The sequence below is a fragment of the Oryza sativa genome, chromosome 2 (genome assembly GCF_034140825.1).
Source record: "Oryza sativa Japonica Group chromosome 2, ASM3414082v1".
Lineage (NCBI taxonomy): Eukaryota > Viridiplantae > Streptophyta > Magnoliopsida > Poales > Poaceae > Oryza > Oryza sativa.
Window position 1 is genome coordinate 1,354,003 of NC_089036.1, and position 17,346 is coordinate 1,371,348.

The window sequence follows — 17,346 nt, forward strand, 5'->3', positions numbered from 1 at the left end:
TTACTCCCTCCGCTTCATATTATAAAATGCTTTGACTCTTTTCTAAATCAAAATTCTTTTGGTTTGACTACGTTTGAAAAAAAAACGTAGCAACATTTTTAACATCGCATCGCGCCAGAACAAATCTGCACAGTTCCATCGGCAGTGCACACAGCCGTTATAGGAAACTAAAAATCAAAATTGTTCTTGGAGCTCGAAGTAATATATCAAGACATTAGCGCAACCTGTGTCACCATGACAAGAAAAATGATTTGCCATCTACTAGCTTGACCTGTTGTCCTGTTTTCGGTAAGCAAAAAAGAGCATTTGCAAATGGTGCATCACAAGTTCATGTGCCAACTTTACAAATTGCAGGCAAACTAATTCCAAAAGTCGGGCGTGAGTTCCCTCATCAGTTGACAAAATTGCTACGCCCAGTTGCCTAGTTTTTGCTAAACTGACGCTGCTTCAAGTATGCACACAATGCCCATTCTGTATCAGTTGAACCTGTCAAAATCAGGGACAGGCTGATCCAGCATCATGTATCGTATCTAAGAAATAAATGTGCATGTCATTGAGGCTAAAATGCTAGGATAGATGTTCCTGGAAAATGAACCACATTTCAGAATGGAACAAAGCACGGGCATGAACCTACGCACATAAGAACACAAGGTAGGTAAAATTTGAAACTAGACTAGATATGGCGTGCACTGTATGTGCATGTCATCATCATTAACGCATAATGCATGTCTGGGGGTCAGCTAATGCAGATGAAGTAGTCTATATTTTACAAATGAGATCTTTTAACTATAGAAGATAGTGGCACCGAAGTTTCTTAAGAGACACATCAGACGAACCTGTGGAGAACATAAAGAGAAGTCTGCAGTCTGATATTTCGCCATCTGTAGTGTAGACTACTGCCTTTGATCAGGTACAGAATTTAAGTCGGGCATGACACGGTTGAATTCTGACCTGTGAACGGAGCACATCAAATTAAACAAGCAAACAATCTGATTCTTACTGAAACAAATTAAAGCTCTCAGGAAAAAGACAAAAGAATAGAAACACAAAGCAACTATAACATACCCACAGGTCGAACACTTCTTATGATACTTGCAGAATATCGATAAACAAACTGAACAAACATATCCCATGTCAATAGTCTTCTTATGGCAGAAACATCTGAAAAGAAATATAGCAAATTAGATGCAGTTGAAAGGCCACCAGTATCAGACAAACTGAATGGAAACTTAAAAACAAAAATAAACTGAGCTGCTAATCCTGACCTAAGGCCTTTGGTAAGATAGAACTTCACAAAAAAAATTAGCTGTATGTTTCTCACATTTTTCTGAAATTGTCATTGGTATTATGCTATGTTTTCAGATCTATAACAAGCATCTCATAGCTATGTCACAAGGCATTCAAGAAGATGAAGAAACAGAGATATGCCTAATGCCTAGAGAACTTAATAGAGGAAACTGAGTGACACATACGAAGCACGGAAATCCACTCCCAGAGTCTTGGGGAGGCGCAGAAAGGTTCTTGAGTGTAAATCAGTTGCAAATACAGCCTGCATATTTGCAGAAATGAGTCATTGAGCTCAAGCAAATTAATCAAGTTATCTGAAATAGAAATATTCCTACTCAGATAGAATAAAGACAAACACAAAACAGAGCAACTTTGGAACTAATATATATATTCCAAAAACAGGTCAACGTAAGCTGATATTGAAGCAATAGATTTGGGTCAGAAGTAAACAGCACAGTCTATCACGCCATAATCTGATGATTCCATTGTTGTTCATTAGTGTATTGTACATATATATGTGAATCTGATTCTAGATTAACAGGTAGATATACTACCAGTACCAGGAAGATGGAGTATCTATGTGCCCCACTCTAGTGACAGAAAATATTGAGTTTTGACATAGGAGATGAACTCATGAACATAGACACTGAGAGGGCATTCAACTTTGTAGTCTACTAGTAGCATCCAAAATCATTTGGCACTAAAGTTTAGAGATGTAGTTGTGTTGATCTTCCCAGATTGACAGTTTGAGACATACAGGAAATATTATGCTTGAGTGCACACTTTAAACAAGCCACACTCACTAGAGATGCATGAGTTCCCAAACATTACTAGTACATTCTACATTCAAGCAAAGGCAGGAAAACAGAAGAGCCTAGACAACCTTAGATGAAAGTTGATATTATTTTTTTTCACAAAATGAAAATGGGCTGATCTGGCATTTTTCTTTTAAAGAGTTACATCAGATTCATGTGCTGGAGGTTAGTTGCCTTCTTAATTTTTCATTATTACACAGAAAAGATGGCCACAGGCTTTATATAAATGCATCATGCAGTTATAAAGATGTAACCATGGTTGCATGAGAAAATATGTGTGTTGCTACAGAAGTGCCAGAATGACTTACAGCAAGGTATTGAAATAGACCATTTAGTTCTTGGGGTTTCAAATAAACTCCACCTGTTATATATGAAGCCTGCAAATGAAAGGCCAGTATATGATCAGCATTCAGCAAGGAATAGACAGCTCTATGGGGGCATACATGTAAAAGAAGTTATAAATGGAAAGAAAGACCAAGAAGGCACTGAAGAACATTACCTGTTGCAAGAAAGCAGAGTCTTGGGTTCCTACTATGCATGAATCGATTGGGACCTAAATTTTTTTGATAGAAAAAAAAAATAAGGACCAAAGTTGTTAGTGAATGTTTTAAGCAATGAAACTGGTGATGTATATAGTCATATAGACATGTCTAGAGGTAGTGCTACTTGCAGTTGGGACTCACTAAAACCACTACAGTTGTGAAATGGTGAGGTGACATCAAGAGTATCAATAAAATGAATTGAACAATGAACCCAAATGTACGGAATAGTGACAGTTCATGCAATACCATGGAACGTTGAGCAGAAAATATTGAGTTCATGACCGCTACATATCTGCGCAGCATCTCATTGAGTTAAAACATGTTCCAGAAAATATATACTACACAATCAAATCGATGAATGTGCGTACTGTTCAGGTCCATCTGGAGAACCCTGCAGGCATAAAATCTGTATTTCGTGTTAGCATAATACATGATGCCACTAGAATAAGTTGTGAGGATATTGAGTAGAAAAATTCAAGAAAACAAAGAAAATTAAATAATTATATCATTAGTGATGGGTCAGATGCCTATCAGGTTTTTTTAGTCCATACAGCATGCGCATTGTAAACATTTATGCTAACTGATATGCTCCCTTCTATGTTGTTCTCATAGGTCAACATATCAACAGGAATCAGAACAAAAGGTAACTTAGAACACACACAGAGTGTATACTCACCCGAGGTTGTGGATGTCGAGTACCAGACCGAAAAACCCTCTGTATATCTAAGCATCCTCCATGTTAAGAAATACAAGCACAAATGGAAAATGCACTAACAATAAGAAATCAGTACCAGTCATAGGATACAGCACAGAGCAAGGGACAGTGCGCCTGAGAGAAGAGAGGCTGCATTGCCATCAGCAACGGAACCATTGCTGCTAGTGGCACGGGCGTCTTCTGCAATGAACTCATCCATCTTGCGGCTCGCCTTTGCGAAGGTGGCCGCGACGTCTGCAGCACCAGAGGCACTAGCATCGCTCGAGTCGAAGATGTAGGTGCAAGAGCTAAGCCCCGCGGCGATGACGACCACATGGTTGAGGTGGTTCAGAAGCAAGAGCGAGTTCACGTAGTGGATCAGCTACATACACCCCGGAATTGCATCAGTATTAAGTGTAAATCCTCTCCTCTCTGGAGAATTCAGAGTCAAAATCAAACTAACTAGATCAGCGAGCAACTAGAGATTGATCCTCTCTGGAGGAGTCAGAATAAAATCAAACTAGCTAGATCAGCGTGAATGCAACTAGATACTGATCGTGTTTCCGTGGTTAATCCCCATGATATAGATGTGAATCAAAAACTAGAAATCGAGAGGGGAAGCGGGGGACGAGAAGGGAAATAGGGTTTGGGAGGTCGCGGCGTACATGGGCGAAGAAGTCGGCGAAGGGGAGGGCGGCGGTGGCCCAGAACAAGGGGTTGGTGTCGACGACGACGACGGCGAGGCTGACGTCATCTGCGCAGGCGCGGTGGAGACGAGGCAAGAGAAAAGGGGGGAAGATTAGCGAGACGCAAAGGGATCAGAAAACGGAGACGGTCGGGCGCCGCTTACCGGAGTAGAGCTTGGAGGAGGCCATGGCAGTCTCACCGCCGTCGCGGCAGGGCCGGACACGCGCGAACGGAGGCGCTGGTTGGGCCGAGGCGGCGGCGGCGCGAGCGGTTGCCTTGCCGCCGTCGGGAGGCGGAGGCGGAGGCGGCGAACTCGGCGGAGTTGCGGCTGCGCTTGGGGGCGGCAAGAGACGACGAATTTTTTTTATTTATAATTTTTTTATTAAAAGTTTTACAAAAATAATTTTCCATTTTGAAAATTGACGGAAGTAGTCGCCTACCGCCCTCTCAGAGGGCGGCGAAAATGACGTGGCAGACGGCCGTTCGCTCTCGGGCGACGGCCGTCAACGAAATTTGCAGGCGGCCCCCTTGCCGCCCTCCGCTAGGGCGATTTTATACTGTGCGGGGGGCCGCCTGCAAATGGGCGGCGAGGGGGGGCATGGAATTTTGCAGGCGGCCCCCTTGCCGCCCTCCGCTAGGGCGATTTTGTACTGTGGGGGGGGGGCGCCTGCAAATGGGCGGCGAGGGGGCATGGAATTTTGCAGGCGGCCCCCTTGCCGCCCTGGGGGAGGGCGATTTTTGCCTCCCCCTATAAAGCCCAGTCCCTCCTCTGTGAAATTTCATTATATTCACTAAAAATCCAAAAAAAACGAAAGAGAGAGAGGGGAGGGCAGCAGAAGGGGAGCGGCGAAGCCCTGCTGGTTCGCTCAATTCATCACAGGTATGCTCCCATACATCTTTTGCATTTGTACTAATATGTTATGTTTGAGTATATATGTTGCGTTTTAGTTTTAGTTCCATATATTTTAGCACATCTGTAGCACATAGCACATATGTGTAGATCCAGAGCATAGAATATAATAGTATGAATTGAGACATAGACAGTAGTGTTAATTGTAAGATGTAGTTTAGTTTGATCTGGAGAATGTAACGTAATTTTAGAAATTTAGAGAACAATATTGTAGAGAATGTAACTTAGGGCGTAGTACAGAAATGCGAGGTTAACGCAGTTATTGTTTTCATCAGGCACAATGTCAAGTAAGGTCACATTTCAGATAGTTCATGGTAAAGGAAATATTAGATTTGGTCCAGATGGTGTTGATCTGTCAGATTTTGTAATGACATCTAAGGGCATCGATAGGCCTGCGGAGAGAACATTTCAGTCAATTTATAGTTGGTTGTTGAGAGGATTTAGAATAGACCAAGAAGTCTACACAATGTCAGTGTCAGTTGTAGTGAGTCGTGCAACAGAAGGTTATTTTTGGGAACTAATGCCGATGGACAGCACTGATGCTTGGAGACGGTATGTGGAAATGGCTTTTGAACGGTCATGGCCCCTCGTTATATTTGTGTCGGTACAAGAGAAAGATATAAATGTTTCAATGCAAACCGAAGATGTAGAGGGTCCTATCAATGCAGGGGATGTTGTTGGACCATCGATGCAAAATGAGGAAAATCAACCAAGGGAGGAGCAGGCTATGGGCATGGCGGATGAGGGGGAGAGAGTCGGTATAATTGTTGATGAAATGGAGAGGGAAGATTCGGATAATGAGGAAGCGGACGACGACGCATCATCCGATGAGGAAGGTGATGTAATGGCCACTGATTGGGCAAATGAGGACTTCTCTGGACTTGTTATATCAGAGGGTGATCATGTACCCTGGGAGTATAAGGAGAACGAGGTAATTGACGGTGCAAGGTATGCTCATAAGGATGAGATGAAGGAGGCGGTGAAGCATTGGGCAGTTTCCTTGCAGAGAGAGTTTAGGGTGGTCAAGTCAACAAATTATGTGTATGAAGTGAGGTGCATGAAGGAAGATTGTCCGTGGCGTGTCCATGCATATAAGGGTAAATGGAATGATTATTGGAAAGTTAGCATTGTGACCGAGCACAAGTGCTACTTACAAGGGGTGGAGAAGTATCACCGAAACATCACTTCAGCTTTTGTGGCAAGTGAGATGTACAGCAGTGTTGTTGGTAACATTGGCTTTGAACCAAAATCAATTATTAGGCACATCGAGAACAAATTCAAGTACACCATAAGCTATGCAAAGGCCTGGAGAGCCAAACAAAAGATCATTGAGATGAGGTATGGCACATTTGAAGCTTCTTATGATAATTTGCCTCGTTTGTTAGCCACCATTGCCCAGAGGAATAATAATACGTACTATGACCTACATACATTTACATCGGTTGATGATCGAACAAAGAGTATGCTGCAAAGAGCCTTTTTCTCATTGGGTGCTTGCATCAATGCTTTTGTGCATTGTCGACCTGTTCTATGCATAGATGGAACTTTTATGACAGGTAAATACCGAGGTCAGATATTGACAGCAATTGGGTGTGATGGGAACAACCAGGTTCTACCTATGGCTTTTGCATTTGTAGAGAGTGAGAACACTGAAAGCTGGTACTGGTTCCTAGAGAGAGTGCACATTGCAGTGGTGCGTATGAGGCCCAACGTTTGCCTTATACATGATCGTCATGAGGGTATGTTGCGGGCTATTGACTACTTGCAGAACGGTTGGGATGAGAAGGGACTTCCAGCTAAGTGGCCTGATGTTCAGAGTCGGTGGTGCATGCGTCACATGGGTGCAAATTTCTACAAGCAATTCAAGAACAAGCATCTTATGGAGCTCTTTAAGAGGCTCTGTGCACAGAACCAAGAGAAGAAATTTAATGAGTTGTGGGACAAGTTGGATGAGTTGACAACGAAGCAAACAGATGAGCAATCTCGCAGACCACTAGTTGAAGGTGACGAGCCTCCCATACCTCTTGGTGCATTACATGATGACCCACCAACAATGAGAAGGAGGTCAAGGTCGTCCATCAGAAATTTCACTCAGTGGATTGAGAATGAGCCTAAGGAGAAGTGGTCTCTATTGTTCGACACCGATGGATCTCGGTATGGCATAATGACAACCAATTTGGCAGAGGTGTACAACTGGGTAATGCGAGGAGTTCGGGTACTTCCATTGGTTGCTATTGTTGAATTCATCCTTCACGGCACGCAAGCGTACTTTAGGGATCGATACAAGAAAATTGGTCCGTCCATGGCCGATAACAACATAGTGTTTGGCAACGTAGTGACAAAGTACATGGAAGATAAAATCAAAAAGGCACGGAGACATCGAGTTGTTGCTCAAGGCACACAAGTGCATCGGTATGAAATAATGTGTGTTGATAGGAGCAGGCGTGGTATCTATCGCAAGCAAGCCGTGCAGGAATGTGTCTTGAAGGCGGATGGTGGATGTACCTGCAGTTGTATGAAGCCGAAGCTTCATCACCTTCCTTGCTCACACGTTCTTGCTGCTGCCGGTGATTGTGGCATATCTCCCAATGTGTACGTCTCAAATTATTTCAGGAAAGAAGCAATCTTTCATACATGGAGTGAGGAGATATATGGGTTCGGGATCTCAGGATCTTACACAACGCTGAGTGCCCAAGTTTTTTATATTCCAGATCCATCTAAGTTAAGGGTGAAAAAGGGTCGACGCCAAACTAGACGCATCAGAAATGATATGGATGAGTCAGAAGCAGGTGGGAGGACTTTACGCTGCAGCAAGTGTGATCTGCGCGGCCATACTTACAAGAAATGCCCGAAGAATGCAGAAGTTCCAAGCGGCGCAGATGCTAGTCCATCTGGACAGGCAAGTGATGGTAGGCGACCACCTGGTGAAGGAACAACAAGCAGGCGCGCAAGGCCAAGGCGTCGTCGCGCAGCAGGCGATTCCATGGTGTAACAATGCTTTCGATTTAGGAAATAAAATGCTGTTGTGATGTAATGAGTGTTCGGACTAAATACTTCTATCGTGTAATTTCAATTCAATGTTGTTGTAATGAGTACCTCCGACTATTGTTGTACTAGTAGTATTGCGAACTATTCGGTGTTGTATTATAATGTTATCGTGATGAGTGTTCGGACTAAACACTTTTGTTTGTTTGTACTCTTGTTTAATATGTGTTAGTAATTCGCTTATGAACATTTATTACTTATGTTGAACTAATTATTTATATGTTTCTGATCAACCTATTTGATGCAGGTATGGCGTACGACACACCGGCGCTGTTGAACCGTGGGATTGACAGGAACCACCGCTCGTTCCTGTCAGCAGTCGAGGGTGCACAGCTCGGCACCTTCCGTCCACGCACGTCGCGCGAGTGGTTGCGTGTCGACCCCCGTCACGTTCCTTGGTATGCGTATGTTCACATTTCAACTCAACTTTGCTTTGTGTTGTACTTATGTTTGAAGTTTGCTCTATACAGGTTGCGTGCGGCAGGCCTTCTACCACTTTGTAGGCTTGTTGAGGCGGCGGCGGACGACCGTGACCCAGCGAAGCGGTGGGATGCAGACCGGTCACTCCTTGCCGCTCTTGTAGACCGCTGGAGACCTGAGACGCACACGTTCCACCTTCCCTGTGGGGAGATGGCTCCGACACTGCAGGACGTGTCGTACCTGCTCGGGCTACCGCTGGCGGGAGCACCAGTTGGTCCCGTGGACGGTGTTTTTGGGTGGAAGGAGGATATCACTGCGCGCTTCGAGCAGGTGATGCGCCTTCCACACCTAGGACCGGCCAACACCCTTCCTCCGTACTCTACAGTCGGGCCTAGCAAGGCTTGGTTGCTCCAGTTCACTGTAAGTAAATAAGTTGTTATTATCATACATGCTTATTTGCGACCGGATGAGTGTTTTGTACTAACATTTCATTCTTAATTGTAGGCGGACCTTCTGCACCCTGACGCTGATGATTACTCGGTCCGACGCTCCCTTGAGGCGTACCTGTTGTGGTTGTTCGGGTGGGTGATGTTCACTAGCACCCACGGGCACGCTGTGGACTTCCGGCTGGTCCACTACGCACGGTCCATCGCGGATGCTCAGCCACAGGACGTGCCGCAGTGGAGCTAGGGTTCTGCCGTGCTAGCAGCCACGTACCGTGCCCTCTGTGAGGCGTGCACGAAGACTGACGCGGGAGCGATCATCGCTGGCTGCCCTATGTTGCTTCAGCTTTGGGCAGCCGAGAGGTTTGCCATAGGTCGACCAGTGGTGGACAGCGCACCCTACGGGGTTGGTCGCAGCGCGCAGTGGCCAGAGGACGGTCCCACGATGGGGACTTACTGGTGTCGACGTGGGGTTAGTGCAACTTCGCTGCATTATAAGTTTATCAGTCGTCTTCTTTTTTTTTCTTCACATAACATGTCTAATTCCGATCATGTTTATTGCAGCGTCGTTACGCTCACGTCCAGGTGAGACGTGGTTACCCGGACTTCGTGTTCGAGTTTGACCGTCTCCAGCCGAGCGACGTCATCTGGGAGCCGTACACAGAAGAGGCCGTCGCTGCGAGAGCACCGCTAGGACTTTCGTCCTTGTGCACACGCGACCAGGCTTACTGGCTCACCATCCTGCCGATGGTGTTCGACATTTTCGTTGAGCCTCATTGCCCACAGCGTGTGATGAGACAGTTCGGACTTAGGCAGGTGTTTCCGGGCAACGTGCAGCCGACCGTCCTCCCTGCCGACCACTCGTGAGTTCGGATTGTTCATTTCTAAATTTTTATGATAATTACTTCATCGAGCCATATAATTTACCTCTCTTCACAGGTTGACTCGACGGGGACAGCTAGCAGGCGCACTTTGGGCTCCACGTGTACAGCAGTACGTTGACGACTGGGTGTTAGCTACAGAGGAGGTGATCAACGAGCTCTTCCCACACACGGAGGAGAACTACCGTGACTACCTTCGCTGGTACCTTCCTCGCACTCGTGCGCGTGTGACCTTCACTCCAGACGCCCCAGAGCCGCACGTTGCCGCTGTCACGGACGCGTATCCCACGCACCGTGACCGAGACTACTTCGTGGCGGTACGTCCAATTTGTATTACTTCTTACAATTATTTCATTTATCTTGCATAATATAGGACAACTACTGAATTTTTTATTTCCATCTTGCATAGGCTGATGCCGCACGGGATATCAGTGCCGATATCACCGCAGTCCAAGTGAGGTTGAACAGAGGTTTGCAGTTGACTGACGTTGAGCAGAGGGTGACCTTCGACCGGATGCAGGAGAAGATGCGTGCGGTCATGCGCGTCTTCTCCTGTCGCAGCGCCGTGGACGTCGTACCTCCAGCTGGTCCGGTACAACCACGGCCTCGCGCGCCTACCGTCGGAGCAGGACCTCGACCTACGGCACCTGTTTCGCACGGTACTGCTCAGCCCAGAGGTTTCTTAAGTTTTGTTTCTGTTTTTCTACGAAAACATCACCCCGTCGTAACTTGATGTTCCATCCTCGCAGGACCTCGTTTGCCTTCGAGCGCCCCTAGCTTCGGAGCAGTGCGACCTACAGCACCGGTTTCGCACGGTACAGTTCAGCCCAGATATTAGTTCATTTTTGTTTCAGCTTTTGCACGAATATGTCACCATGTTTTAACTGCACGTTTCCTCATCACAGGACCTCGTCTGCTTTCGAGCGCGTTCGCAGGCACGACCGGCGCTTCCGCGAGCTCCGCAGGGGCGTTCGCCACCTCTTCGGGCGCGTTCGCCAGCTCTTCCTCTCACGGAGCGTCGATCCCTCGCCCACACGGTACTTTACTTTTTGTTACTACTGTTAAATACTTGTACGAAACTGATGGTCCTTGTCCAGCAGGATTTGCAGCCGGGATCTTCGGTACTGGGGCCTCTTCGTCTCACGCCGGTAGGACTGGTCCTACTAGCCAGTTCTACGACGACGACTTGCACGGTGCACACCACCACGACGTACTAGGCTCCTCTCAGCTTGGAGGAGCTCCAGAGGCGCACACTCAGGAGCAGGCAGAGGTCACACCTGTACAGGCAGGACGGGTTGGCCGTGCCGTACCCCCGGACCGACTCACGTACTCCCAGGGGCACATTAGGGCGCAGGGTAGGAGGGACAGGGGTAAGAGGCCTCGTCAGTAGTGTTCTACCTCTTCAGTCCTTATGTGACCGTTTCTTTTGGCTTACAAACTTGTAAAGCAGTACTACTTTTGCTATTACTACTACAGTACTACTTGTGTTTGTCTCGTCTACATAGTTCTTTTCATTCATATGGTGCTAGAACAACTTATGCTCACGACAACACACTTTCGGCGCTTCACGGTAGTGTCAGATCCAGTAGCGCGCACAGTCCACAACAGCACACATGAAAAGCGGCAGCTCGAGTTATCACTATCAACTTTCGGCGCTGCCTGTTGACATAAAATGAATCACGCCCACGCGTGATCGTCTTGTCACATCTAATGAATAATGTATCTCATTGAGTTCACATATATTGCAGTGAAAACGACGCTATATAATTGACAATCTGAAGGCAACCTCTTCATATCTTCTTTCCCACTAGCACACCACACACGAAAATGGAAGCCTATTCATTGGTAATACGTAATCTAGATTTGAGATTATGTAGAACATTCTTCACTACAATTTTACATTTTGGCAGCAAACCAAATATGATCAAATGCAATTTTACCTTACCAAATATTTGGTAGTGCCAAAACTTGCTTATATTTTGGCACTAACAAAATATTTGTACGGTAACAATTCCATGCCCCCCCTCGCCGCCCATTTGCAGGCGGCCCCCCGCACAGTATAAAATCGCCCTAGCGGAGGGCGGCAAGGGGGCCGCCTGCAAATTTCGTTGACGGCCGTCGCCCGAGAGCGAACGGCCGGCTGCCACGTCATTTTCGCCGCCCTCTGGGAGGGCGATTTTTAAAAATCGCCCTCCCAGAGGGCGGTAGGCGACTACTTCCGTCAATTTTCAAAATGGAAAATTATTTTTGTAAAACTTTTAATAAAAAAAATTATAAATAAAAAAAATTCGAGAGACGACGGGGCGGAGGTGGCGTCGGCCCACGGCAGAAAAGTCGGCCCTTCCGTGCTGGGTTCCCCCTCTGTTGTTCCCTGCCGAAAAAAGTCCACTTAAGGTCCCTCTCAACTATAGGTTTGCTTTATTCGCTTCCTTAATCGAGGGTCCCTCAACTATTAAAACTAGTGCAAATCTGAGTTTCTTGGTGATTTAGAGAGCGGTTTACAGTGCTGCCCCTGCCGACCTCCGTAACGCCTAGCCTCTCATCCACGGTCATCGCATCTTTGTCTTGTCTCGTCTCATCAGATACTATTGTCGTCACAATATTATAGATGCAACCGGAGCGGTAGCTAGATTTTCCTGGCCCGATGTCGGTAGCTCCCCATAGGCAACAATTGGTGGTGGCACTCCATCGCACTAGTCCTCCCCACTTGTGTTGTCCTAGAGTCATACTAGCGGTTGGGGGCAGTAAACTCTCATGCCGTATGTGTTGATGTCCCTATGGTGGTTCTTATGAAGGGTCCCTCATTCTCATCATACTTCATGCCGTGTTCTCGTCGGTGACAATGACTTTGTCATAAAAAAGGGAGTGTGAAGAGAAGAGAAAGTATAAGGCTCATTTCATAGGGTTGGAGCAGCGAAAAAAAAACCATATTGAAAGTTGTGTTTGAAATCTAGCACATGTCAAGCCTGAGTATAAGAGCAAGTTTAATATTATAGCTAACAACTAAGTCCAATCTATCTATAGCTAATCTAATAGCTCATTCATACAATAGTTACATACTACATTATTAATACCTGTTCCCACCTATCATATATACAATGCGTCTTGGAGTCCGTGCTACAACTGGCGACAAATCTATAGCCCGCTGCTTTACTCTCTCCTTATTTATCTTCTTATAATATGTTTACAGCTGGCTTATAGCCTGCTATTGTATCTGCTCTAAGAGACGTTAGTATCGAGCCTTTTCTGTCACTGAAAAAGAGATGAGTGTTCACGTAATTAATTAAGTATTAACTATTTTAAATTTTAAATAATTTTAAAAAATATTGTTTTTCAAAAAACTTTTTTTATAAAAGCCCTTTTAAAACACAAACGGCTTGTTTCAAGAAAAACAATATAACCTCTCTTTAAACTTAGAGTTAGACTTATGTGGGCAAATATTTTTTTCATCCTAAAATATAACAATTTTAGTGTTTAATTTTTTTTTCAAATATAGCAACTTCTTTATCAAAACTTTCTTTTCAACTAATCATCATAACTTTCCACCATTCAATTTTCTTAGCTATCTCCACTTCTCAACCAATCACAACTTTACCTGTTTAATTTTACTTACTTTTAAAAATAATTTTATAAAACCACACCTATTATTATCATAAAATTTTCTTTTATTTTAATATTCGTGTGCAACCCTAAAAATCATATTAGTTCTCTTGCCACACAAAGCCACGCCACCGCCGAGAGAAGGAAACCGGAGGCGACGAGAGGGATGGCTTCCACGCTGCGGCGCGCGGCCGTCCTCCGCCGTGCCGTCTCCTTCGCAGCGCCGTCTCCCGCCGTCCGCCGCGCCGCCCGGCTCCCGATCGCGCCGCGCCGCCCCTTCTCGCAGCCGTCTGCAGCGTCAGGTGATCAGCCTCCCAAGTCTGCACTCGACAAGGTAAAAACTTAATTCCCCCTGCTTCCCTTGTTCTCCTCGATGTTTTCTTCGATCGTCTCAGGCTTTCCCACTGGCGTAGCCTCCGCGTCAGCGTGGTTCAGATCAGATGGACCACACGCCGGAGCAATCAACGCAAGGGATGAAACATTAATTTTTTTTTAGAGAGAGAGAGAGTGTGTGAAATATTTGTTAGGGCTGGGAGTGGATTCTTTTTGATCCAAATTCGGTACAACTAGTTGTGATATCTATCGGTCCACTGAAATCAAGTTCAAATATACATCGAGAAAAAAAAAACAAATTTAGATGTGAATGGTATATGCTACTGCTTATACACCGATTTTTTTTATATCCCGGACGTGTGAGTTGAATTTAGATCTAAAATTTTGTAAAGTTGTGTACATACATCACCTCGAGCAATCTAAATAGTTTCTCATACTTGATGGACCAAATATCTGAATTGTGTGGGTAGATCTGGCACTATTTCCATTTATTAAAAATACAGCGGTAGAATTTAGCTGTTTAGGAAATTTTAACGAGGCAATGGAGCCATCAAGTAGAAATTGGTTTTCATTATTCACAAAAAAAAGTTGTTCCATGCAAACCAGAATGTAATGAGTAGCATCAGTCAAGACATAAGCCAAAAGCTTTTCAGCTGTCTCCTGCATTATTTTTTGCACATTGCTTCAGCAGCCATTCCATCCCATCTCGTTGCAACTTGAAAGCCTGCTTAACCCTTGTTTGTTTGGACCTAAGTTTCAACTTAAAAGTAAAAGAGCCAAATCCAAAACAGATTGAGGCCTCCATCGACTGACTCCTCCGCTAGGCCACCGCCATATCTTTACCATTTTTTGCCGGGTCGGCAAAAAACGCTGACCGTAATATATTAAGAAATTGGAGAATGTACATCAAATTCGCAAACCTATCTTTACCATTTTCCACCGGTATGATTCTAACATCAAGGTTGCCGACACTGCTCTGAATTTAGTGCTCAATTGTAGCTCTTGGGTCAGATCTGATTTTGCTGCTGATATTGATAAAAGTATGATTAAGAGCCTAAATGAACTAGCAGTTCGTAGTAATATAAATTAGTATGAATGCAGCCTAGCAGGGTAGTTGTAGAATGCAGCAGTGAAATTGTGTTTTCATGTGGTGTTTCAGTAATGTGGAGGAACGGTATGGTGAATGAATAACAATAATAATATTGTTGCATGCACATTTTACTTTCATCTCAATTGATTTCCAAGTGCTGTTGCGTTCTATGTCTGTACATTTTCGATGATGTGATAGTTTACAGAGACAAAAGTTTCAAAACACCGAGTGCAATCCATTTTCTATTGTTAAAGAAAATTCTTATCATTAGTCATCATCGTTAAGTATGAACTTCTAAATGAGACTATGGAAGAAAATGAGCTCATAAACAAGTCCTTGCATGCAAGGGTATTTTAGCATTTTTCAATAATATCACAGCCATCCAGAAAGGGCAGGTTGCCAAGCAGTACGATTATTGAAATTGTTGAACCAGTAAAACCCTCTTTCCGTCGATAGCCTAGAATAGTCAGTCGTCTCTCTCAACAAAAGGCAATACTGTATCATTATTACTATTTTTCTCTGTTATCCTGATATCTGGTACTCCCTCCGTCCCACAATATAAGGGATTTTAAGTTTTTGTTTGTAACGTTTGACCGCTCTTCTTATTCAATTTTTTTTTGCAAATATAAAAAACGAAAAGTTATGCTTAAAGTACTGTGGATAATAAAGTAAGTCACAAATAAAATAAATAATAATTTTAAAATTTTTTGAATAAGACGAGTAGTCAAACGTTACAAGTAAAAACTCAAAATCCCTTATATTATGGGACGGAGGGAGTATTTTAGACCATACAATAGTTCTAAAATCATATAATGTATGTACGTCTGCCAGACTTGTCCTGTATCCAACAATGACATAAATGGATGTGAGAACAGGCAGGTGTTAAATTAGCTTAGCTAAATCTGTTTTCTTTTTTATTTATTAAACAAGTTTGGATGGCTGCATCATATGGTGCCTTTTGCATGCATGATGGAATTAGTGCATATTGTGTTGTTAGGTGCTACTGCCATACTTTCTGTTTTCTTCTTGTTTCATGCACATTATAATCTTTTGCACTGTATCAACTATGTATAATAAATGGATACTTCAAAAGAAAGGCCTGTAGGCCACTTAAGAACCCACTTGACACAGTACTTAAAAACCTTTTGTTTCAAGAATATAGCCAATGACATCTACTACTGATTGATTGGAAGTAGTGAGCTTTCATCGATCATGCTTCATGTGTGGCTATTGATCAAATTGCTTTTTTTGTTCTATAGTTGAATCCATTATTTGAGGAGGTCATGAGAAAAGGAGTTTGTTCGATGGATCAATATATGACACTTTGTTCGATGGATCAATATATGACACTGGAAATCGTCAAAAGGTGTAACATACTACCTCCATATTTTAATGTATGACGCCGTTGACTTTTCGTCTAACGTTTGACCATTCGTCTTATTTAAAAAATTTATATAATTATTATTTATTTTATTGTGACTTGATTCATCATCAAATATTCTTTAAGAATGACATAAATATTTTCATATTTTCACAGAAAATTTAAATAAAACGAATGGTCGAACATTGGTTAAAAAGTCAACGGCGTCATACATTAAAATGCGGAGGGAGTAGTTCTTTGTCATTTGTCCTCTTCCCTTTTTGCAAACATATATATACTAATATTTTCTCTTTTTAGCATCCAACATGCTCGTATAGAGTTCAATCGAAAGGAAAATGACTGACCAGGATGGGAAGGCTGGAAGCCTGGAACGCAAGAGATTATGACAGTGTAGTAGTCTACATCTGTGAATTAAATTACTGAGACACTAGCTTTTGAATCATGCTGTAGTATGTTACTAGTTAAGTTCATTTCTCATTATCAACCGTGTCCAGTATAAACTTAACTGCCAATGCTGCTCGATGGAGGTCTTTATAACATATGATATGTCACTTCTGCTGGACGAACTATGTATGAAATAGATGGTAGAGCTAACAAGTGTGACTGGGTGTATTTTGGACCTTTCACACTATTTCCATGTCATATTCAACCAAAAATGAATTTCTTAATAGGTGTGGTGTGTAGCACCAAATATCCATAATTTGAGAGTGTCTCTTAAAAATTGACCTTTTTTTTCTGTATTGAATTGACTAGTGCTACCTATGAGCTTGTATATCTTCTTGTATATCTTCTGTTCTGAAAAAATCAACTTATGCGTACAAACCTGGATATATGCCTTTTCAGATTCGTCCAAAAAAAAATTTTAGACTATGGAAGTTGTTTTCTTTTGGGACAAGGGAGTACATAGCAAGGGGATGATATGTGTACTCTTTTTTTTTCATCATTCTTGACAACTTTAATCATTAAATTAAATAGTTTTAAATGACTACTTCCTCCGTATTACTCTCCCCGTTTTATATTATAAGACTTTCTAACATTGCCCACATTTATATTTATGTTAATGAATCTAAACATAACATATATATGAATGTGGGCAATGCTAGAAAGTCTTATAATATGAAACAGGGGAAGTATACTATAAGTCATTTTGACCTCTTTTTTTCAAATTTATTTAGGTTTGACTAACTTTATAGAAAAATTAATTAGCAACATCTACAA

At 43.3% G+C, this 17,346-nt stretch overlaps 3 protein-coding genes and 1 long non-coding RNA gene across 7 annotated transcripts; 3 read left to right on the forward strand and 1 right to left on the reverse strand.

The window, feature by feature from the left end:
- Positions 1 to 157: 157 nt before the first annotated feature.
- On the reverse strand, positions 158 to 4,367 carry LOC4328152 (general transcription and DNA repair factor IIH subunit TFB4). Of its 4 annotated transcripts, none has more exons than XM_015770673.3 (12): positions 4,189 to 4,367; positions 4,004 to 4,092; positions 3,450 to 3,720; positions 3,321 to 3,367; positions 3,013 to 3,050; positions 2,891 to 2,936; positions 2,602 to 2,655; positions 2,411 to 2,479; positions 1,473 to 1,549; positions 1,066 to 1,161; positions 837 to 951; positions 158 to 486 (listed from the first exon to the last, which is right to left on the reverse strand). In XM_015770673.3, exons 1-11 carry the CDS (start codon positions 4,211 to 4,213, stop codon positions 894 to 896), a joined length of 870 nt encoding a protein of 289 aa, XP_015626159.1. In that variant the 5' UTR covers positions 4,214 to 4,367; the 3' UTR covers positions 158 to 486; positions 837 to 893. The 4 variants fall into 4 exon arrangements, with proteins under 4 accessions (XP_015626159.1, XP_015626161.1, XP_015626160.1 ...); XM_015770675.3 differs by having other exon boundaries at positions 236 to 506; XM_015770674.3 differs by having other exon boundaries at positions 236 to 530.
- A 431-nt stretch (positions 4,368 to 4,798) lies between these two features.
- Positions 4,799 to 9,701, forward strand: LOC136355068 (protein MAIN-LIKE 1-like). Its single transcript, XM_066307202.1, has 5 exons — positions 4,799 to 4,905; positions 8,228 to 8,378; positions 8,451 to 8,820; positions 8,905 to 9,315; positions 9,408 to 9,701. The coding sequence occupies exons 2-4, from the start codon at positions 8,230 to 8,232 to the stop codon at positions 9,088 to 9,090; spliced, it is 705 nt and encodes a 234-aa protein (XP_066163299.1). The 5' UTR covers positions 4,799 to 4,905; positions 8,228 to 8,229; the 3' UTR covers positions 9,091 to 9,315; positions 9,408 to 9,701.
- An 87-nt stretch (positions 9,702 to 9,788) lies between these two features.
- Positions 9,789 to 11,206, forward strand: LOC136355069 (uncharacterized). The gene is made up of 5 exons (XM_066307203.1): positions 9,789 to 10,041; positions 10,134 to 10,383; positions 10,474 to 10,539; positions 10,630 to 10,761; positions 10,825 to 11,206. Exons 2-5 carry the CDS (start codon positions 10,239 to 10,241, stop codon positions 11,112 to 11,114), a joined length of 633 nt encoding a protein of 210 aa, XP_066163300.1. The 5' UTR covers positions 9,789 to 10,041; positions 10,134 to 10,238; the 3' UTR covers positions 11,115 to 11,206.
- Positions 11,207 to 13,422: 2,216 nt separating this feature from the next.
- On the forward strand, positions 13,423 to 16,690 carry LOC107280044 (uncharacterized). Its single transcript, XR_010739168.1, has 3 exons — positions 13,423 to 13,658; positions 16,007 to 16,113; positions 16,426 to 16,690. It is a non-coding gene; the product is annotated as an uncharacterized lncRNA (long non-coding RNA).
- Positions 16,691 to 17,346: the final 656 nt, after the last annotated feature.